Source organism: Malaya genurostris, chromosome 3 (genome assembly GCF_030247185.1).
Source record: "Malaya genurostris strain Urasoe2022 chromosome 3, Malgen_1.1, whole genome shotgun sequence".
NCBI lineage: Eukaryota > Metazoa > Arthropoda > Insecta > Diptera > Culicidae > Malaya > Malaya genurostris.
In genome coordinates this window covers 117,470,190-117,495,670 of record NC_080572.1, presented here as the reverse complement: position 1 = coordinate 117,495,670, position 25,481 = coordinate 117,470,190, and the positions used below count along the sequence as shown (strand labels likewise).

The 25,481-nt window shown below is 35.7% G+C and overlaps 1 protein-coding gene across 1 annotated transcript in view; it reads right to left on the bottom strand.

The window, feature by feature from the left end:
- Nucleotides 1-25,481, bottom strand: part of LOC131438444 (neuropeptide CCHamide-1 receptor-like) — a 246,901-nt gene that overhangs the window by 61,350 nt on the left and 160,070 nt on the right. Inside the window, exon 2 of the mRNA XM_058608469.1 lies at nt 21,145-21,636. Within this exon, the coding sequence (XP_058464452.1) occupies nt 21,145-21,506 (362 nt within the window). The 5' untranslated portion in view covers nt 21,507-21,636. The remainder of the gene's footprint in view (nt 1-21,144; nt 21,637-25,481) is intronic.

Genomic DNA, 25,481 nt, shown 5'->3' with positions numbered 1-25,481 from the left:
TTTAAATTCATTATAATATTATTTGCAAATTTCCATCCGATTTGAAATGCTTCAAAAAGTGATGAAGTCGAATTCATTTGGATGATCATTTGAAAAAGTTGATCTTGTAGGTAGATCATTTTATTTTCAGTTATATCGCCTAAATCGACTTCATTTAAAGGAGCGAATGGCATTGAAGGAATATTTGTAGGTAGACTGCCATTAGAAGAAGATGATTTGGCCGGTCTACCTATTAATAAATTGTTTTCGTTAGAAGAAGAACTGCAAGGCGGTCCTGTGTTTTGATTATTTACATTAGAAGAAATAGGTGATAGATTTCTACCTAATATACCAGCATAACTGACATTAGAAGAAGATGATGACAAGGTCGATCTACCTGTCAATAAATTGTTTTCGTTAGAAGACGAATTGGCAGGCGTACCTGTTTTTTGTTTCGAAGAAATCAGTGCCTTAGAAGAATTAGGCGTGGCATTTGTAACGGTTTTTTGATTTTCAGGTATGTTCTGTAAATTTAAGGTCGTTGATTTGACTTGTTGTCGAAGCGAACGAGCGTTTAAAATTTTTTCCCTGACAGGACATTTCAAATAATTGGATTTATGATTTCCATTGCAATTTGAACATGAAAATTTATCAGTGGTTTCATTCATTGGACAATCGTCTTTCGAATGCGATTTACCACAATTCAAACACCGTATATCCATATGACAATTTTTGGTTCCATGACCGAAGCCTTGGCAACGACGACATTGCGTTAAGTTTGCAATACGATTATGCCGTTTATAATGTTCCCAATGAATTTTAATGTGGGAAATGAAACGTACTTTTTCTAAAGTTTTCAAATTGTTTACATTACTTCGATTGAAGTGTATTAGGTAAAGTTCATGGGAAATTCCAGAGCGTGGTTTAGAAGTACCATTCGCTCTTTTTCCATAAGTGTTACTTGGGAAGGGGCAAAACCAAGCAATTCTTTTAGTTCATTTTTAATTTCATCAATACTTTGATCATTTGATAATCCTTTCAAGACAGCCTTGAAGGGTCTGTCTGATTTTATATCATATGAATAAAATTTATGAAGTTTCTCGGACAAATATCGAATAAGACGTTCGTAATCTTCCAATCCATCCACCAAGACTCGACATTCTCCTCTTCGTCCGATTTGAAATGAGACTTTTACTTCCGGGAGAAAAGTAGAAAGCTCAGTACGGAATGCTTTGAAGTCGGAAATCATCACCGTCACTGGTGGCATAGATTGTTGTTTCTTCCCAGAACGACAAGCGTTCATTTTGGGAATTTTTGAAGAATTTTCTTCTATGTCGCTACAATCGGATTCAGGAAGAATCTCGTAAATATTGTTAGACGGCATAGGATCAACGGAAGGGAAATCCGTCCGTTGTCTTTTATTTTTACATTCAGATTCTATAAGATCGTGAATGTTATTAGAAAAATGTTGAATAACGGATTGTGATTTATTCCGTATTGAATTATTTTTAGCCTTAGGCTTGTTGCCTTTCCGGTTGGACGCAGGCATTTTTGAAATTAATGAAATTTTAAATTAAATTAACTAGGCTAAATTAGTCTTCGATTAGACTCCTAGCTAGCCTTAAAAAAGGCTGATTAATTTCTTAGTCACTCTAATATCACTCTTTGTATCACTTAGTCACTCTAATATCACTTAGTCACTTAGTTAGTGATTCAGGTAGCCTTGAAAAAGACTGAAGCCTTGAATCAATGGAACTCAAGGTAGCCAGAAAAAAATTCCAGGAGCCAAGAGCTATACGCGTGCGGTGCGAACGACTGTTCAACACCGACTGTTGGAGGGTAAGTTGTTAATTGCAGCTGGTGTACTTTGTTCTATAGGGGATACTAATGGTTTCGTTGAAGGGGATGCTTCATTGTTGTTGGCGGCTGTCACAGGTGTACTGGGGTTGCTTGGGGTTGGTGTGAAGGAAGCGCCATTGTCCTTTGGTGTAGTTGTCTCCTTGTCCAGTTTATCACATGGCTTACCGTAGTGAACAGCTTTTTGGCAATATTGACATGTGGCCATCTGATTGTCATAGGTAACAAGTAATTTGCACGGAATTATTGTATCTTGACCGAAAATCACATAAGAAGGTATAGCCTTCTTCAAGTGTATGCGTAATTAACGTACGCCATTTAGAATACCAGGGAAAAAGTTCTTCCCCTTTTCTTTCTCGATAGAGAGAATCTCTCCGTATTGGGACATAGTTTTGCGAATATATGAATCGGTGAGGGAAGATCATGCACACGCACTTCTATAGCACTATTTTCCATATATTCTGGAATGTTGTACTTAATGTTCTCGTGCTCAACATAGTGCACATTGTTATTGTCTTTTGCGAATTGAATTCCATCCAACTCTTTATAAAACTGAATGTAAATAACATTATTTGTCTTATTGCATTGAATTAAATGCACACGTTTAATGTCAAGATGCATTTGCTCCTTAAGCAAACCTTTAAGTTCTCGTATCGAAGGTAGGATTTTGTACTGCCTGAAGTCAACAACAATTGTATTCTTTCGTGTCGGCGGTAGCTTTAGTTCGTTTGGTTCACTCATTTCGAGATCGTTCTATTGTTCACTACACAATACTGTACTTGGATTCTTTCGTCCTGAAACGCAAACGGTTTTGTTTTGTCGACTGACTTGGATGAGATGTGAAAGCGAACTCTCATTTATATACTGATATGATAAGCACTTCACAAACTAGATATTTTTAGTGAACATCTTACAAACCAGTAAAAATTCCAAATAAAAAAAATCTTGTTCAAATATTTTGAAAAGTATTGCCATCATTCCAAAGGATTTCATCTGTAACAATGAACAATTTCGCAGCATGCGAGAAAATCAACTATAACGACATTTTGGTTACAAATTGAACATATTTGCTGTCTGTTTCACTAGCGAACAAAACATTCCGTAAGCACACTGCACTCAATCCGTATTTATATGTGTCGGTTTTGCACGATACGCTTTTTACGATGATTTGTTCAATTCATGCGGTTGAAATTTTAGACGCCTTACTTTGACTCTGAATTTCACCTTAATGCTTGTTCATACCAAACGTTCATAAATTGCAGAACATATTTTTAATTATATGGAGAAAAAATTATGTGCTGCGTTAAATACAACAAGAGATATTCGCATTTTTGTTTTGCTCATTCTAGTACAGCAAAAATTTTGAAAAGGCATAGGTCGTATTCACGACAAAGAAAGTTTTCAAATGTTTTTTCATTGCAAAACCCGTGTACCGTTTAACATAGGTACTCAATCCGGTTTCTGCGTTTATCCGGTTTTTGTATTTAAAAAATGCCTAAACGGCATTTACAAATTATGTTGCACTTATCCGATTTGAGCATTATGCCGTTCAGTTGCTTCCTCATTTTCGTAATAGTTTAAACACAGAAACTATCAATACTGAGTATGTTAAAAGTCGAACCAATCGCGTAAATTTTTTGTTATCATAAGCTCAATTGCAAATTAAGTTACAAAATGTTAATTATCAAGTGCAATTCCACACACTCTATGTACAGTTAGCCACACAAAACTACACTGCTGAAGGCAATGTAGTGTATGCAAACTTGGGAGATTTCTGAAAAATACATCCACCGGAAGTTTGACGGCTAATAGCGCTGTTTGTCCCGGTATTCATTCGATCAAAAGTAAATATGTGCGAAACTTTTCACTGTTTTCCAAGTCTGCTTGAAGAGAAAATATGATTGAACTCTCGGCTAAAAATGGAACCATATCCAGTAGGGGAGTTTTGCGTTTATGGACATCTAGCACCACCCGTTCAACATATCATATCTGAACTAACTAACTCATGTGGTTACTTTTTAGAAAATTGTGTTATATCCACTTACGAGAATAAACTGTTTCTTAATATAAACGGAGTGGTGATAGGTAGTTCGTATTAATATCACACACTATAAATGACCCGATAGAGACCAACCTGTGAAAAATTCATAAATTTCTAAAGATTTGTGTAGGATCTAAGATTTGGATTTAGATGATTTACAGAAATCAGCGAAGTTGTTTTTTGTGAGAGCTAACAAAGCAAAAATAATTCTCGATGCTAATGCCTATGTTTGCGAGATTCACATTTTGCTCATATATATATATATATATATATATATATATATATATATATATATATATATATATATATATATATATATATATATATATATATATATATATATATATATATATATATATATATATATATATATATATATATATATATATATATATATATATATATATATATATATATATATATATATATCATCGAGGGTGCTATTTGTTGGCGACTTTATTTCGTGATTTAAAACCGTAGACGAAGTTTGCTTTTTTTTAATTGTGGTTTAACAAATAATTAAACACCATTATTTATATTTCTGTTTCTGATTACATTATAATTATCCACCAATATTTATCGTTTGGAAAGGTATACTATTATCATTTTTTTTTGTTGAAATACCGAAACAATTTACAACTTTATTATAATTCTGATACGGTATTCAGATTGGCAATGGGGATTCAGGTACTCGACAAACCGACGGTATGTTCATTTGTGATAGTGGAATGTGGCCTAAACAATCATACATTTTAACTTTAAATGTATTGACTCTAATCGATTTTTCAATTAACCGATTTCTGAATTACTTAGTGCTCAATAATCTCTATACCTTGCTTCACCGATTGTCTATGATGGCAATGTAAATCTAAAGACTGTCCTAGAAAGTATGGACGTGGTCGAAAATCGCTACCATTTCGAATTAATTTAGAATCAGTACTGTGCTTTTCTCTCAATATTTGTATAGCCGTTTATTTGTTTTTTTTTTATCAGTTTTCTACCAGATACTTGAACTTTCAGCAGAAAAACGTCGAAATATTGTGCACAAATGATAGCAAGAGTAGTTGGATAAGTAAGCGATCTATGTAGATAACAGCTTTAAGGACGAACCGAAAGCGGGTTGAGCAAAATATCCTGTTTGGATAAACTTACACCAAAAGAAGGAGGTTTCAGTACGGGATGTGGCCAAATAAGATATCACTTCAAAGTCGAATGGTTTTCGTGCTATGAAGCGTTTTTAAAATAAGAAATAGAAGCTGCCTAGGTTCGAAGCAAGAAGAAGGAGTCATCAACTTTGGTACGAAAGCTATAGTCTGGAAAACTTTTGCTGTACGATTTCTCATTGCTTAATCACAATAGCTTCGAAAAACAGTGAAAAACTACTTGTACCTATGATTTGAAGCAATATGGACTTTTCCGCCTTTTTTTTATTGCTTGCGCGCTGCAAAAATTACAAATAAAATTATGACGCGAATTTATGCAGCATTGGGTTTTGTGTTGAAATAAAAACGAGTTTATTTTCTAAGTAACTGTCATTTATAATGCTAATAATGTCCAATTCTGTGGAGTTCAATGCTTTGATGATGCTGAAGCAATAAAGCCTGGCTGTGTGATATCGTATACACCGAAACCTCCATTTACGAACTAAACGGGGGTTCGTAAAAAGAGGTAGTTCGTAAAAAAAGTTTACGTTATTTGGGATTTGGTTCGTAAAAAAAGTTTACGTTATTTGGGATTTGGTTCGTAAAAAAAGTTTACGTTATTTGGGATTTGGTTCGTAAAAAAAGTTTTGTGTGATTATTGTGGAAACCGCGCATCATATGTTTATTTTCGGAACGGATGTGAAGAGTAAGTGCAAGAAAATGATGTTTGGGTTCGTTTCAAAATCCAAGATGGCGGCTTCCGGTTTATTGAGATTGCCTAAAACCCCTAACAATATGGGTATCTTCGGAACGGAATTGATGAGTAGATGTCGGAAAACGATGTTTGAAGTGGTTCTGAAATCCAAGATGGCGACTTCCGGTTTCTTGATATTCCTTGAAAACCCTTACAATATGGATATTTTCGGAACGGAACGGATGAGTAGATGTCAGAAAACGATGTTTGAGGTAGTTTTGAAATTCAAGATGGCGACTTCCGGTTTGTTGATATTCCTTGAAAACCCTTGCAATATGGGTATTTTCGGAACGGAATTGATGAGTAGATGTCTGAAAACGATGTTTGAGGTGGTTTTGAAATTCAAGATGGCGACTTCCGGTTTATTGATATTCCTTGAAAACCCTTGCAATATGGGTATTTTCGGAACGGGGTTAATGAGTAGGTATCAGAAAACGATGTTTGAGGTAGTTTTGAAATTCAAGATGGCGACTTCCGGTTTGTTGATATTCCTTGAAAACACTTGCAATATGGGTATTTTCGGAACGGGGTTAATGAGTAGATATCAGAAAACGATTTTTGAGGTAGTTTTGAAATTCAAAATGGCGACTTCCGGTTTGTTGATATTCTTTGAAAACCCTTGCAATATGGGTATTTTCGGAACGGAATTGATGAGTAGATGTCAGAAAACTTTGTTTGAGGTGGTTTTGAAATTCAAGATGGCGACTTCCGGTTTATTGATATTCCTTGAAAACACTTGCAATATGGGTATTTTCGGAACGGGGTTAATGAGTAGATATCAGAAAACGATTTTTGAGGTAGTTTTGAAATTCAAGATGGCGACGGTTTGTTGATATTCCTTGAAAACCCTTGCATTATGGGTATTTTCGGAACGGAATTGATGAGTAGATGTCAGAAAACGATGTTTGAGGTAGTTTTGAAATTCAAGATAGCGACTCCCGGTTTGTTGATATTTCTTGAAAACCCTTGCAATATGGGTATTTTCGGAACGGAATTGATGAGTAGATGTCAGAAAACGTTGTTTGAGGTGGTTTTGAAATTCAAGATGGCGACTTCCGGTTTATTGATATTCCTTGAAAACCCTTGCATTATGGGTATTTTCGGAACGGAATTGATGAGTAGATGTCAGAAAACTTTGTTTGAGGTGGTTTTGAAATTCAAGATGGCGACTTCCGGTTTATTGATATTCCTTGAAAACACTTGCAATATGGGTATTTTCGGAACGGGGTTAATGAGTAGATATCAGAAAACGATTTTTGAGGTAGTTTTGAAATTCAAGATGGCGACGGTTTGTTGATATTCCTTGAAAACCCTTGCATTATGGGTATTTTCGGAACGGAATTGATGAGTAGATGTCAGAAAACGATGTTTGAGGTAGTTTTGAAATTCAAGATAGCGACTCCCGGTTTGTTGATATTTCTTGAAAACCCTTGCAATATGGGTATTTTCAGAACGGAATTGATGAGTAGATGTCAGAAAACGTTGTTTGAGGTGGTTTTGAAATTCAAGATGGCGACTTCCGGTTTATTGATATTCTTTGAAAACCCTTGCAATATGGGTATTTTCGGAACGGAATTGATGAGTAGATGTCAGAAAACTTTGTTTGAGGTGGTTTTGAAATTCAAGATGGCGACTTCCGGTTTATTGATATTCCTTGAAAACACTTGCAATATGGGTATTTTCGGAACGGGGTTAATGAGTAGATATCAGAAAACGATTTTTGAGGTAGTTTTGAAATTCAAGATGGCGACGGTTTGTTGATATTCCTTGAAAACCCTTGCATTATGGATATTTTCGGAACGGAATTGATGAGTAGATGTCAGAAAACGATGTTTGAGGTAGTTTTGAAATTCAAGATAGCGACTCCCGGTTTGTTGATATTTCTTGAAAACCCTTGCAATATGGGTATTTTCGGAACGGAATTGATGAGTAGATGTCTGAAAACGATGTTTGAGGTGGTTTTGAAATTCAAGATGGCGACTTCCGGTTTATTGATATTCCTTGAAAACCCTTACAATATGGGTATTTTCGGAACGGGGTTAATGAGTAGGTATCAGAAAACGATGTTTGAGGTAGTTTTGAAATTCAAGATGGCGACTTCCGGTTTGTTGATATTCCTTGAAAACACTTGCAATATGGGTATTTTCGGAACGGGGTTAATGAGTAGATATCAGAAAACGATTTTTGAGGTAGTTTTGAAATTCAAGATGGCGACGGTTTGTTGATATTCCTTGAAAACCCTTGCATTATGGGTATTTTCGGAACGGAATTGATGAGTAGATGTCAGAAAACGATGTTCGAAGTAGTTTTGAAATTCAAGATGGCTACTTCCGGTTTGTTGATATTCCTTGAAAACCCTTACAATATGGGTATTTTTGAAACGGGGTTAATGAGTAGATGTCGGAAAATGATGTTTGAAGTGGTTCTGAAATCCAAGATGGCTACTTCCGGTTTGTTGATATTCCTTGAAAACCCTTACATAATGGATATTTTCGGAACGATGAGTAGATGTCAGAAAACAATGTTTGAGGTGGTTCTTAGTTCCAAGATGGCAACTTCCGGTTTCTTGATATTCCTTGAAACCCTTACAATATGGGTATTTTCGGAACGGGATTGATGATTAGTTGTCAGAACACGATGTTTGAGGTGGTTCTTGAATCCAAGATGGTAACTTCCGATTTGTTGATATTCCTTGAAACCCCTTACAATATGGAATCAATATGGGTACTTTCGGAAAGACTTAAAAGTAGACGTCGGAAAATTATATTTGAGGTGGTTTTGAAATACAAAACAGTGACTTCCGGTTGATTATTATCTTTTGAAAGTTCTTGCCATTTTCCTTTAACTCTTTATTCCTTTAAAACACTATACCGTTCCGAAAATACCCATATTGTATGGGTTTTCAAGGAATATAAACAAACCGGAAGTCGCCATCTTGAATTTCAAAACTACCTCAAACATCGTTTTCTGACATCTACTCATCAGTTCCGTTCCGAAAATATCTATATTGTATGGGTTTTCAAAGAATATCAATCAACCGGAAGTCGCCATCTTGGATTTCCAAAATATCTCAAATATCATTTTCCGGAATCTACTCTTTAAACCCGTTCTGGAAATACCCATATTATATAGGTTTTCAAAGAATATCAACAAACCGGAAGTCGCCATCTTGAATTTCAAAACTACCTCAAACATCGTTTTCTGACATCTACTCATCAATTCCGTTCCGAAAATATCCATATTGTATGGGTTTTCAAGGAATATCAACACACCGGAAGTCGCCATCTTGGATTTGAGAACCACTTCAAACATAATTTTCCGACATCTACTCATCAATTCCGTTCCGAAAATACCCATATTGCAAGGGTTTTCAAGGAATATCGATAAACCGGAAGTCGACTTCTTGGATTTCAGAACCATCTCAAACATCATTTTCCGACATCTACTCATTAACCCCGTTCCGAAAATACCCATATTGTATGGGTTTTCAAGGAATATCCACAAACCGGAAGTCGCCATCTTGGATTCCAGAACCACTTCAAACATAATTTTCCGACATCTACTCATTAACCCCGTTCCGGAAATACCCATATTATATAGGTTTTCAAAGAATATCAACAAACCGGAAGTCGCCATCTTGAATTTCAAAACTACCTCAAACATCGTTTTCTGACATCTACTCATCAATTCCGTTCCGAAAATACCCATATTGTAAGGGTTTTCAAGGAATATCAATCAACCGGAAGTCGCCATCTTGGATTTCCAAAATACCTCAAACATCATTTTCCGGAATCTACTCTTTAAACCCTTTCCAAAAATACCAATATTGTAGTAGTTTCCATGGAGTCGGAAATCACTTTCGATGAATGACAAAACCTTTTTTTACGAAGTAGGTTCGTAAAAAAAGTTTACGTTATTTGGGATTTGGTTCGTAAAAAAAGTTTACGTTATTTGGGATTTGGTTCGTAAAAAGAGGTACGTAAAAAGAGGTTACGTATAAAAAGTGTTCGTAAACGGAGGTTTGGGTGTAACAGGTATTATTTTAGATTGTAGCAATTTTTATAGCAAAACTATAACTTCATCATTGACCAGCTACTGAATGAACTACAAACCAAGTATTATCGTGATACAAACAATGTGATAAACATTGAAAAACAACAGGCATATATATGGATAGCAAGTTGGTCAATACATAAGTATATAGGCTCATGTTAGTCATTCATAATTACTCATGATTTATAGCTCTAGTGTACGAGTAATCACTAACAATAACGATTGAGTGTTGTTCGAATGATGCTTTGTATTACACAAAACGTTTGAGTTTATTTTGTTGAACGATAGTTCTGTTAAAAACCTAATATTGATGTTTTTTCTCCATTATTTACAAAAGCTACATCAAAGTTTGCCAATTTTTTTTTCTCGACAAACTTGTTTTAAAAAAGTGGGTAAAAAATATTTTTTTTTGCAATTTGCTCAACATTCAAAACTTATTACGCTTCAAATCGATATATTTTTTGTAAATTATGAACAATTATCTATAACAAAAATCTAAATAAGGTGACGGTACCCCCATTCATCTCAGCTCCAGTAGTCATCTCATATACATAAACCATAGGTTAGAGTTAGATCTGTTGTCTCTACTAGATCCATCGGTTTTAAGGGTAATATGAAAAAAATGGTGGAATCGCTTTGAGTTTTTCGCGTTGCTATAACAGCAGTATCGCACAATTCTGCGGTATTGCATCTTAAAGCCGAAGCGAAGGCATTTTATTCGATTTAATCACAATTCGTTGATTCAAAGTCGTGTAACCCGCAAAATAACAACTAATGAGATGAATATTGAAACAATAACCACAACACATCGAAAAAAAACGAAACGAAAAATCACACCATTTTCGTTCAACTATTTCTATTTCAATTTAACTAATTGGATTTTACATCGTACAAGAACTTGTAATAATGTATGATTGGGAAATACCATGACATGAAATTCACCGAAAAAAAACCGACAGCGAGAAACACTGGATCGCAAAGTACGTCAGTTAATCGACTGAGACTCAGAAGCACACATCTGCTTGCCTGGTAAATAGTGCATATAAATTCATACAGTCGCACTTGCTAGCTGAATGCTAATTGCAGTCAAAACTAGTACAATTTTTGGTAATCTAAAGTCTTCATGAATTGCATCGCAAGAGAGGTTAAATCATCTGTAAAATTCTATGTTTTGTATATGACTTATATAAAAAGATGAATATTAATGACTGTCGGAAATTCTATTCGTTTCTAACCGTATTGATTTATATGCACCTTTCATCTTAACGGGCGTTCTTTGTGATTTTCGAATCCTCAGTAGAAGTTCCATTTGTTACCGATTTCTTTTTCGTATTTTTTTTTTTTTTTTTTGTTTCAATTATAGATCTTAGGTCATTCGCCTCTTCGGACCAGAAAATCTTTCTGACCCTATGTGCGAGGTTGGGAATCGAACCCAGGCGGGCTGCGTGAAAGACATCGACTATCCCATCACGCTATACCCGTCCCCTAATTCTTTTTCGTTTATTCCTGTTTCAAAGAATTACGCTCTTGTTTGCAATGACGACACAATTATGCATGTTTTTGAAAGTAAACGTTCCATTTAGGTGAATATTGCATGATGTAAAATCACAAGATTTTTTCGAACTACGTTCTTTGAAAGAGAATTGTCCAATCTTTTTCATGATCAGGCCTTAATTCCCTGAAAAATAAGATGCCTGTTTTCCCCATGGAAGATACTTAGAACGGGCACTGTAGAAAAATTAACACTCTCACTAGGTTCATAGGAAATCTTTTCGAGCCAGAAAGTAAATCGATGATTTTGACAAACAGATTTCGCTGCTGGAGACAGAAGCGCAACTAAATGAAGAAACTTTCCGAACACATGTTACTTTGGGTATGCTAATATTTGAATACTAAACCAGAAGATGTCCGTCAAAGGCATGCATCCTCTACGTATCTGCTTTGAACCTCTCTGAGTTTTATGAAATCAACATGATATTCACTTTCGAAGAAAAGTTCTGCAAGGTGCGGGAGATAAGAAAGTTTGTATAACCGATTTTGTCTGGGCTGCATATGTGACATAGGAAAAATGAGAATGTTAGCACCTTCTGGAGAAGTTGATGGCCTATAAGGAAAACCACATGAACCTTGTTCATAAATAGATAGATTAATATGGCACCGTTGAGATCCAAAAACAAAATTTCTCCGAATGACAGTCGAAGAGAAAAAAAAAGATAAATAATTACACCACATTCAAATACGTATAACCGGAAATATACCTCAAATTTCCCTATTTATTAACAAACAAGCGGCATTTCCTTTCAAACGACGCAAAAATTCCAGTCCATCGAAAATAGGCACCGTTGATTATTGTTTGGATCCGTGCGTCCCACTGCTCGTTGCGCAAAAATAAATATAAATCCATATAAGTCATAAGGGTGCTGGATTGGTGGGTGGTCTTCTGCTAACGAAGTTTCATATATTTTATGACTGTTTCCCGTCAGTTGCCAGGTTAGCGCATTGTCTGTCACTTTGCCGAGAAATGAATCTGCACAGACTGGTTGCGATCGATATGGTGATGATTTAAATTTATGGGCGGAAATCATTTTCATGCCAAGCAATCAGCAGAATCATCCATCAATCATCCTTACAATAAATATTGAATGCTATGAGTTTTATTCATCCGTTAAAAGGAAATGTGGTTACATTTTTATTTGACCACGAATGATGACGAGTACAACATCGTGATTTCTAAATATCCCGATAGGCAGATTCGGTAAAGCGAAAAATCGATTTCTTTCTTTATCAGATATTCGTACTACGCATTCCTATACTAGTATCAGAAATTGCTGTATAATATTCAAGCACAGTAACAACAAAAGTGCTTCAGAGGATTACTGTAACCTACATATTGATTTTGGACGAGATGTTCAATGGTTTGATCCTGACTGTCGGTCTTAAATAAACGTATCCTACAAGAAAAAGTGGTTTGCCTTGAGCAAGGAAAATTTAATTTTCTTTCCGGTATTTACCTTAAGTTTTTCCTTGATCAGCTTGTAAATTCGAATCGTTCATCGTTTTTGTGACACCAAACTTTATCAAACGAAGCTTTGTGACATATGCTTAGCAAAATCTAAAATATTGTGTTGTTTTCTCTAAATAAGCACACATTGGAACACATATTTTCTATGCGACTTTTCTTGTGAATTGTGGTATGTGTTTATGTGCACTGTAACATTGTAGTTGTTTGAAATGTTGCTTTAAAGAGCCGTGTAGTCAGCAACATCATTTAGAAGGTTATAATTCTTTTGATAAGGCTTTTATCGTTGATTGTTGGCTAAGAACACCACATGTTTGATGTTCCCTGCAAGTTTGCTCAACATGGTTTGTGTCGGGAGATTGGCAGAGTCAGTCCAATGTGGCGATGATCGTTTCTTCCTTCTTGGCGGAGCAGTAGCAGCTTCGATGATTCGGATCATACTCCATTTGTCTGTTATCAGGACTCAAACCTTCAAATCCTCGCTTAGTTGTGTTTCTTATAGTTCTTTTTCACGTTCAGGAAAGTCATCAATTTTTTTTTTGTCACTATGTACCATTTTTGCCTTTCTCATATAAGAAGGCTATGCAATCACTGTGAAAACCAACTTTTTAATGTCATTTGACTCAGTTCGTCGAGATCACAAAATGTCTCTGTGTGAGTATGTTTGTATGTGTGTAAGTACCAAATAATGTCACCCGATTTTCTCAGAGATAGCTAAACCTATTTTCACAAACTTAAATTCATATGTAAGGACTTATGGTTCCATAGACTGTTATTGACTTTTATCCCAATCCGACTTCCGGTTCCGGAATTACAGGGTGATATGCACCGAAAAATTGGAATAAAATTTTCACAAACGTTTATCAGAGATAGCTGAACCAATTTTCTCAAACTAAGATTCAAACAAAAGGTTTCAAACATCTCATAACTTGCTTTTGAATTTTATATCATTCGGTTTCTGGTTCCGGAATTACAAGGTAATCTTTGAGAAAATGTGCACTAAGTTTTCTCGGGAATTTAGAAAAAACCCGAATAGTTGATCCAGATCCGACTTCCGGTTCTGGTATTACATCACAGTGATACTGTTAGTATCGATACTTTTGGTCTCGATACTTACAGTATTACAACAGATTAAAGGCAGTTCCCATTACGACGGAACATTTCGTGTTGTTCCAATTATAGAGGCTTTAACCAGAAAAACTTTCTAAGCCTGTGTGTGGGGTTGGGAATCGAGCCTTTCTCTCTCAGTGGGCCTGTGGGACGACGCAAGAACGAATTTCAACGACGGCTAGTCCACGTCATACCAAACATGCGCGAGCCTGGTGCCTCCGTTACGTCCGTCCCGTCGTAATAGCAATAGGAATTGTTTCTATTTCTTCGCGTTTCGCCTTCGACTCACCAGTGCGTAAAGCAGTTCAAATTGAACTGCCATCTCGCGTCTAGCAGTTTAATTCAAACCGCACTGATGATCTGAAAGCGAAACGGGAAGAAAAAGAAACAAAATATATGCTTTTGCACAAACTAACAAAACCACCTAATGTTCAACAGGAATTGACTTTTAGTGTCGTGTATAGACATAAAGGTTATGACAATTTTTGAGAAAATAAGTGAAATGGTAAATCATCATGGCTCCAACACAATGTGACTTGCGGAAATTCTTTTACGTGGAGCAAAGCTCGCGAAAGGCGAAGTGGAATCTATGTGGGAAGAAATATGCGTATACTTTATATTAGGATAAAGTCCATGCAAAAGTGATGCTACGGCGAAAAAAACTTATGTAAACTACGGCGAAATTCACGCCACAGTCGACAATTTTATTTTATTCCGAAATGATTGCTGCGCAAGTGTCAATTGTTACTTACAGGTATCGATACTTTACTGCTTTTTGATACATTGTATCGATACCCAAAATTTCGGTATCCCGATACCCTAGGTATCGATACTTTGCCTCCCAAGTACCATCTCTAGTACGTGCTGGTACGGAAGAAAGAAAAACTACAGCCTTGCCCACAGCGTGCTTTTTTCAATTTTATATAGGGTTGCCACATTTAAATCTGCATTAACTTGAAGTAACTGTTTACAAATTGAAATGGTTATGGTAGTTTTTGATTTGATTCAAGTTTAAAAAAAATGCTTGCCAGAAGCTTCTAGTGATGTTTTTGGAAATATAAGTAATATGAAAAAGGCACCATCACTGCATCAAAATTTCATTCAATTCAATTGAAACCGAAAGTCAAATAAACGAGAAGGGATATGCTAACAGTTAATGCCCATAAATTTCGTTTTCATATTATATTATTCGATTGAAAATAAAATTTTACCGCACTGGGAACCATTACACCACTAGCTGCAGTATATCAAAAAGTAGAAATTGGTGTCAATTAGAATGTACACAATTCGAAAAAATCTTGTGATTTTACAGCTTATTAGATGCACATAAATGGAGCGTCGTATTTTACACAAACTTATATTCAAGAACATGTAAAATTGATTTAAAAATTATATTGCTGGAAATCTAATGAAAACAAACAAACGTAACGGTGATGTATAATATAAGTGAAACTGAAACAAACGTATCCCCACAAAACGTTTTAGTTTTATTCATTCGAACAGTTCTACTGTTAAATTTAGAACTGGTAGGGGAAAGTGTTAGAAAGCGCCCCTGCTGGCCAAAACGCCTCCCTTCCTTTTTTTTAAGAATTCAAGACTTTTCTACACAAAAGTTTGATCACTAACAGTATCTTTTCCTACGATCTTTCTGCTATGCAAGTTTGGTAGTTATCGTTTGCAGGAAAACATGAAAAACTAAAAAGTATCATTAGGCAGCTTTCCGATGTAAGGTTATGCGTCGACTAAACAAGCATTTTAACCGTGTAAAACGTCTAATGGACGGTTGCTACTTTGTAATATGTAATATGTAATTAACTTTCAGCAGTGCTAATGTCTCTATTTACAATATAAAAATGTAGAAAAACAAAGTCATTTTTTCGATATACGAATTTTCTAATAACAGTTGCTCTACGGACATTATGCCCAACCTTCGATTCAACAGTATGCTTCGAGTTAAAACATTGTTTTAAAGATATATAACGGTTATTAAAACAATAAGTAGCGTTGGGAGAATCAAAAATGTTGGTTTCCAATTGTAATTAATTAATTATGCAATTGATTTCTGATGCAAAGAATATCTTCTTTATCTGCTTTTCTTCTATACCGACATTTCAAGGGGCATATTGCATCATTGTTGTGGGGCATACCACTGATTTGTTGTGAGGCATATTATACGGTTGCTGGGGCATTATGCCCACGACAAGCGAAAATACTGAGAATGTGGTCGTTTTGGAAAGTGTGTTTGACTCAATCAATTCTCATCTTAGAATTTCTTAGACATAGTTCAAAGAAATACATACATTCTCGAAGAAGATATATCAGTACATTTACAAATATCTCAATGTTTACTTAAGGACGGCATATTATAACGCTTTATCCTATACGCTGCCGTTCTATTTTCCGAGGCCCGGAGGGCTAAATGTCATATACCAATCGATTCAGCTCGACGAACTGAGCAAATGTCCGTGTGTATGTGTGTGTGTGTGTGTGTGTATGTATGTATGTATGTATGTATGTGTCTGTATGTGTATTGTCAACTAAGAGGTCGAGATCTCAGAGATGGCTGCACCGATTTTCATCAAACTAGTCGCAAATGAAAGGTCTCCCCATCACCCTGAACGGTATTGAATGGTTTTAAGATCGGATGTTTACTTTTTGAGTTATACGAAGTTTTATGTCAAAAATTTCACAATTGACCTTGAAAACAGAATATATTTTCAGGCTTAGATTCCGCACGGTAATACCTATCCAACAAGTCATAGATTGTTAAAATCCGTCCATTGTTAACGGAGATATCGAAATTTTTGTGTAGGCGGCCCCTGTTCCAGCAGTAGAAGTTTTGAGCATTGTCTGGCATAGAAATGCTTGGGAGCAACATAAAACACGATTTTTTGTACTGTTACATACATTTGTTTCTAAGTACCCAAAAGACTCTGTACAGCATGATATTTTTGCCTCGAACCGATTTTAGCACGGTTCGTTTTTGGCAACATAATCGTTCGAATATGCCATATGTAAACCAGATGATGGCAGAATTTTCGAGTTGAAAGCAATTCCATAATTATATTGATTTAAACTACTTACAGCAATAAATGCTGGAAGAACATAACAGCCATATATCATTCGAATCAGTTCGTCGAGATCAGCAAATGCGTGTGTGACAAATAATTTCACTCAATTTTTTTCGGACATGACTCAACCGTTTTCTGCAAACTCAGATTCATATGAACAGTCGTATACTCCCAAACAAGGTTCCTGAATTATGCTTGGTTCCGAACTCTGGTTCCGGAACTATAGGATGATATGTGAAACGAAATTAAAACTGTGTAACTCATATTTCTCGTAGATGGCTGAACCGATCTAAGATTCAAATGAAATCTAAGAATCATCTAAGATTCAAATGAAAAGTTTAAGGATTCTACAAAACATCTTGTTTTTCAGTCAGATCCAACTTCTGGTTTCGGAGATACAGGGTGATTAGTATATAAATGTCTATTTCACATAAATTAATCAGGTTTATCGGGTTAGCAGATTTGGATAGTCGATAACCAAATAAACATATTTCATTTTTGGTTGTATTTAGTTTTCGTTTCGGAAGGCACCCAAAAATTCAATCCGCAATACGATTCCTCAAAGATTTTCAAATATTTTGAAACAAATGTAAACTATATAGCAACTCAGGTGAATTTGTCTGACTTCGGATGCACCGAATTTCGAATTCGGGTTCCAGTATCGAATCGTTTCTGAAAGTTCAATTTGAACCGCTATGCAGACGTAAAGTTTCTGCTACTTACAGAACACTTTTTGTTTTGCAACGGAGTGCAATGTCTTTTCTGACGTGCCGAACGAAAACGTGTTTTCGACTATTTCTGGCCGATGCAGGTATGGTCATTTAGGGGTTAGCCAAATTTTGTGCTAGGGCACATAACCGTTTTTATTATTTTTACGTATCGTCTTTGACTCATCAGTGCAGAGCAGTTCAAATTGAACTGCTTAGTGCTAAACTCGGCAGTTCAATTTGAACTGCTCAGAACTGATGAGTCAAAGACGAAACGTAAAAATAATAAAGCTCAATCGTTTTCTCAAAAAAAGCCTAATCGAATTTCTGAAACAAAAGTTCAAATTAAAATAAATCCAATTTTATTCTATTCTGACTTCCGATTCTAAAATTGTAGGATGATGAATTTTTAAAATCCAAAGCAATATAGAAGATGACAATCTAGAAAAGCTTTAAAGTTGAACTTAAAAATATTGCAATTTATTCGTCATACGGCCATACGGAAGTACCTTAAATTACCCTAAACTCTAAAGTGGAAATTACTTCGACAGATCATGGAATGTTTAATCGATTGTTACACTTTTAGATTCAAATTCGATCCAATTTGCAGTTTTGACATTACAGAGTAATGAGTGATTAAAATCTCAAAGTGCCACTTAAAACGACGGACATTAGAATAATGTCATGAAAACTGAAACACCGAAGAATATTCATGCAAAAAACACATGCGGAATGATAAAAAAGGTATCATCTCACTGCTAGGTGGATTAAGCACGTTTTTATATATTTGAAACACAGATAAAACGCTGCTGGGGCTGCCAGTTTATTCTGTTATAATTTCTAGATTTAAATTTTAAAACTGACATGAAATATGCATCTAGAACTAGAGCACTCCTGAACATGCCCTAACTTGTCATAATTGTTTACAAATTGAAAAGATGATAGTAGTTTACACCAGGGGTGGAAATAAGCAATTTTTTTTATTCACAGTAAGTATAACCAGTATTATCTTTCGATGTCACGTATTTACTGTAGATATTATAATGAATTTTGAAACGAATGATTTTTGATAAGATAAGTTTTAGTTTTACTTAGAATTTGAAAAGGTCTTCAATTTCATTTTCCACAATTTAAAACATAATCGCAATCTTAGTTTTGTTACCCAATTTTTTAATTCACGGTGTTCGGTTTTTTTATTCACAATCGGATATCTTAATTCACATTTTCATGCGCAAAATGGGCTTATTTCCACCTCTGGTTTACACCAAAGAAATTTTTTGATTTTATTCAAGTTTGAAAAAGAAAATCTTGACAGAATCTTCTAGTGATTAAAAACATAAGTGATATGAGAAAGGCATCATTACCCCACTAAGTGGATAAAACAAGGTTTTTTCTGTGTACATTTATGACAAGAAAAACCGAGGAAAAATATTCTTCTTTAATTTGGTAATCAAAAATTATATGTTTATAATTGAATAGTTCTCAATTTAAATTTTCAGTAATTTTCTAAAAAAATAAACCATAATACATAAGTTTTAAGTAGTAGATCCGTAGAGAAAGCATAAATCCGTAGGAATGCATCAGCGTTGGAAATGATCATATAGGCTTGTCAGAAACGACGATCTGTTTGTTTGTAGATTTCACTTAAGACCATAATTCAATATACTTAATAACATGTATCGAACATTGCAAACAAATCACCGGTTGCGCTTGTCGTGAACAGAATTCTATTTACGAACGGAAGTTTGCAAAAAAAAACTTTTGTATAAATACTTCTTGAAGGATAAGGGTAATTTCGCCGAAAGCCATTTCGCCGAAAGCCGTTTCGCCGAAAGTCATTTCGCCGAAAGGGTTATTCCGCCGAATGACATTTCATCGAATGGGTCACTTTGCCGAATGCCATTTCGCCGAATGCCATTTCGCCGAAAGCCATTTCGCCGAAAAGGTCATTTCGCCGAATCCTGAAACGAAATGACAAACGAAAGATGATAGCGTTAACGCCCGTTTTGTTAACCTACCATTGTACTTCTTGAATAATGATTGATTGTTGTACTCTTGAATAAAGATTGATTCATGAACCTCAGAAAGTAGTTCCCAAGAAAACTTGTTGACTATTAGCTAGTAAGCATCAAAGCAATTGCATAGGTGTATCTACTAGGCAAATGTAGGTGGTATTTTCCGTTTATTAAGTGAAAATGAAAAAATACTAATGCGGCTACGCCACATCGTTTTGGTTCATGTGCTGTCCGACCTCGCTACCGCTCGTTCGGACCTAACTAAAGCAAAGAAACCTAGCTTTGAGTAGACCGGGCAAACGAGGCGGTTACAGGTTTGTATGCAAGAGGCCGCCGCTTCCGACGGCGGGTCGGCGGCCGACTCATCTTGGCTTCGGTTATGTGGCTGCGCCACATCAGTTATTCAGGAGACATAACATGCAGGAGATATGACCCTTACGGCGAAATGACCCTTTCGGCGAGATGATCCTTTCGGCGAAATGACCCTTTCGGCGAAACGACTTTCGGCGAAATAACCTATTTGGCGAAACGACTTTCGGCGAAATGGCATTCGGAAAAACGACTTTCGGCGAAATGGCATTCGGTAAAACGACTTTCGGCGAAATGGCTTTCGGCGATATGACCCGCTCCCCTTCTTGAACACATTTGATGATAATGTATTAGTAATTGAAGGTTCTAATTTCTTAAAATTAGCTTAAAGCTTATCTTAAATAGTGTTTCACTATTATTTGGAGCAGGAAGTTGAATTTGAAATTAGTTCACAGCTCTTTATTTTCAATATACTTTAGCGAAATGAGGCGGTAATTCAAAATATAGTCGTATTCGTTGAAATATCAATACATTTCGATTTAGTTTTACTTCAACGATGGTTTTCAATCGAGTTTTCGATTCAACTGATGTCTATTTAATATTATTTTTGATTTACAAGGTGTGTAAATTTCATTGTTTTGTTCTGTGTAGGCTGCTATTGAATTTTAGCCGCATCCAACTTTCGGATCCGAAATTGTCGGTGGAATTGTGTTTTAAATTTATAAACGTTTCGATTTATAGGTTATGCTAGTTGGTGCCCAAAGTATTTTGCATTCTTTCAAGAATCATGGGAAATTATTTTGAAGAATACCACAGTGCTCTACATGAGATTACGAGTGATATGAGGAAGACATCATTACATCACTAGGTTGATTAAAACAGATTTGTTAATTATTTGTGCGACGAAGAGGAGGTTAAGTTAATCACTACATATTTTTTGAATATCTCCCATTATCATTATTTACAATTTATCAACTTGGTTGTTCTATCAACTAACAATCTAGATCAATTTGAAAAACATTCCGACGAATACGTCGCACACGCCCCGTACCCCAAGCACCTGTAAATGCTGGAAGACTATACTTACGTGTTTGGCACGTTCCTCATGGCACGATGTCGCAAGAAAACGATTATAAGCGTCCCATTGCCTAGGACACCGACAACGAAGATGATAGCAAACAGTATCGGAACAATGTATGTTTCTGGTCGCCGCTCGTACGGGGTGTAGGGGATCTCCGTCGTAGACGACACATTTGCTAGTTGATTCGTGTAGTTCGTGAATAGCGTCTCTAACAGGGTGAGTGGATCGATGCTACTGCTACCAGTTGACTCCTGGAATATTATGTTTCCATAAACCTGTCCACTGGCGTTATTTAAACTTGCATTGATGGTAGCAGGGAGCAAGGATGAACCGACGCTGAGTTGTTTGTTACCCCCAGGGTCGAACATCACTAATTTGGCTCCGAGTTGACTTGGGTGCGATGCCAAAATTTATCTCTATTACTGCACACTTAAAGTGATTCTAACGCTCGGCTCACGTTAGAATCTGAAACCTTCTCTAGTATGTTCAGTTGGTTATCTGAAATTAGTTGAAAAAAAAGAATACTAAATTAGTTTTGGTGAAACGTATTTAGTTTAATGCATATATTGTTCATATTGAATTGAAGTTATTTTTGAGTTTGCCGCATTTTCTTACTATACTATCATTAAAATGTGCAAAAGTATCGAATTTTGGGTGTCATAAATGCATGCAAAATATCTGCATATCAGCACAGAGAACAGACAACAGCTTATACTACAAACTTTTTTTAAAAAACATTACAAAACGAACACAAAACATGCTTTAATACAAGTGAAAATTCGCTATAAAACAACGTTGCATACGATTGTGCACGCATGAATTATCATTGTATGCAAGCTCAAACACAAAGGCTGCTCAAAGCACCTCTACAGGAGAATTGCTGTTTGGTGAACACTTTGGCAAACAACCGTATGATTTCTTTTTCTTCTCTTGAAATATTCGGGGTGGTTTATAAATATTTCATGTTAAAATTTAGAACAAATTTATTCACTCTTTTTCTTAATATGCTTGATATATGAGTATTAGCGGTATATGATTTCATTAAAACAAATAAAGTGCTTTTTGTCTTTACTTAGGCGTGGAGCTAGTTGAAGAACAAATAAATACAAGGTGCGATCAAAAAATAAAACTGCTTTTGAAAATTTTGAAATTTCCGTGGCTATTTCTGTCTGATTGCCAAATACTATTTGCTGTATTGTCGCTCTGGCACACTATTTATATTGCATGTTTACTTTGCAAACAGCTGTCAGTAAAGTTATTCATGTTTTAGTGTCGCCCATTCATGTTTTAGTGTACGGCCAAGATGTAGACCATGTTCGATGTACGTTCTACCATATCTGACTTCGTTTTAGAGTGTCTATGACAAGGTTCAGAGTGGCGAAATGGTAGCGCGTATGCATGGAATGCATAAGAACGCTGTCTCTGAGCGTATCTTTTTCCATTAAATCATCTTTTCTGTTAGTTTTTCATTCATTCATTCTCTAATATATGTTTCCACTCAGGCATTGCAAAACTGAACTTAGTTATGGCGGCTTCACGTCAAACCAACTAAAATTAATTAATCGTTCAGAATAAAATTTTAAAGGAGAATTTAAAAAAAGTTTTATAACATCCAAAGCGTAAAAACTTTAGACTTATAACTTCACTTAAAACTAGCAAAACAATACCCTCAATTTTTCTAAGTAAAGTAAAATTCGCTGAGCACTGTGAATCTAAACGTAAACGAATTCTCCTTTACGAGAAATTCGAAAATTTACTTTCTCAAAACTTTATAGTTTATAGTCTCCAAAACCTTTGGTACACTTTCCAGAGAATTTCACATACGAACAAACAAATCTTCTTAATCTGGGGTTAAATTATGCTATTTCTTCCATTGAAAAATCAACAAACTATAAATGAAAGAGAGCTAATAAAACAAAACCCTGTTTTTCATGATAAGGCTGACAATGGAAACAAAGTCGTTATTACAGATAAGGATGATTATGACAGTCTAATAACCCATCAAATTAATGACGGCCCTCATAGGAAACAAAGATCCGACCCCCTTCCAGAAATTATAAAAAAGTAGATAAAACTCTTCTTGAACCCTTCCTTCGATATCGACACCAAGTAGCACATGTTATTACACTTCAATGACAGTAACTTAACAGATCGGCTGAAAAGTTCGTATCGTTTCTATTAGAGGGCGCCACTAGAATTAAATCCATACCATTTTCAGTTAGTACCAACCTTGATGAAACACTACTTTTTGATGAAAAAAAGTGCCGCCGATACCAAAAAATGGCTTGATGAGTGTTATCCAGACTCTGCACCGGGCGAAGCAACAATTCGTAAGTGGTTTGCAAAATTTCGTACTGGTCATATGAGCACCGAAGACGATGAACGCAGTGGACGTCCAAAAGAGGCTGTTACCGATGAAAACGTGAAAAAAAATCCACAAAATGATTTTCAATTACCGTAAAGTGAAGTTGATCGAGATAGCTGACACCCTAAAGATATCAAAGGAACGTGTTGGACATATTATTCACGAATATTTGGATATGAGAAAGCTTTGTGCAAAATGGGTGCCGCGTGAGCTCACAATCGATCAAAAACAACAACGAAAAACCATGCTGAAATTGAACGAATTGGGCTTCGAATTGCACCCTCATCCACCGTATTCTCCAAATTTGGCCCCCAGTGACTTCTTCCTGTTCTCAGACCTCAAGAGAATGCTCGCTGGTAAAAAATTTAGAAGCAATGAAGAGGTAATCGCTGAAACTGAGGCCTATTTTGAGGCAAAGGACAAATCGTACTACAAAAATGGTATCGAAAAGTTGGAAGATCGCTATAATCGCTGTATCGCCTCTGATGGCAATTATGTTGAATAATAAAAACGAATTTTGGCAAAAAAATGTGTGTTTCTATTAAACGATACGAACTTTTCTGCCGAACTGTTATATAAATCAAATTCATGGAGAAAGTTGACAACATTGCAAGGTGCATTATAACGGCTATGTAACCTGAAAAGCTTGTGTTCTCAGTAACGAATATTTGATTTAATCCAGCGCGCACATCAGTCACAATGAATCAGAAAAACCTGTTTTAATCCACCTAGTGGTGTAATGATGCCTTTCTCATATTACTCATAACATCATAAATATTACTGTAGAATTCTCTAAAACAACTGTTCATTGAATAGAAATAGGAAAGTTTGTTCGGACCTAATCCAACAATCTCTAAAAATCATGTTTATCCTGTAGCTCTGGAACCGGAAGTAGTATTTACAACAAATTTAGGAATTCCGTGTGAAACTGTAAGACTTTTTTTTTAAGTTTGTGAAAATCGATTTGGCCATCTTGAAGGTAAGTGTTTTGCAGTTTTTAATCACCATTTCCAATTCTTCCAAAACCGGATTCAGATGACCGAAATAGCCGAAGTTGGTTTGTTTGCCAGCAACAAATATGACCTACAAATTGAAACAGTTTTGAACCTAGTTAAACCTAGATTTACTATCTCATGCTTTATTTCGATTAAACCAATTAGACAAAATCTAACAAACGAAGCGAATTTGCGTTTCTGTTACTTCTGCATATGTAAGTTAAGCTAAACAGCATGAATCAGCAGCATAAAACATGTAGTAGGATTGTTACTTTTATTATCATTATTGACATCATTACACCACCGACACGGTATTACTGCACTATTGGCTGTGAAAATTGCATATTTTTTAAAATAAATTTGAATTCAATGACATTATTTTATTCTTTCTATCGCACTTATCATAGAATAGCTAAATTTTTTATCAACCGCAGCACCGTCTTTTATAAATATCACACACCATTAGAAGACATCCGTCACTGTTTCGATTCTTTAATAGCATGTACGAAATAGAACAAAGCACGTATCGTTTGTTTTGTGTTTTCTTTTTCTTTCGGTGTTGTACATATTGTCAATCTATATGGCGATTTGAAAACTTTGACACTCATCGCCCTGTAACTGCGGAACCGGAAGTCGGATCCGGATGAAATTTCACAGTATTTTTAAAGATAATGTTAGCTTTAATTCAAATCAAGAATTGTGAAAATCGGTTCAAGCATCGCAGGGAACACTAAGTGAGTTTTAGTTTTGGAGTTATCCTTCATCACTTTCGGTGCTTCCGGAACATGAAAAGGGGGGACCAGTAGTACCGAATTAAGTTTTTATGCCCACAAACAACCAAGCTCTGCGAACTAGAATAATTTATGAGACCTTTTTATGGGATTTGCACCTGTTTTTGACCAGCGTTTGTGAAAAACTTCTAATGAAATGGGTAATTTTCCACTTATCACGGTTTAGTTCCGGAACCGGAAATCGGATCCGGG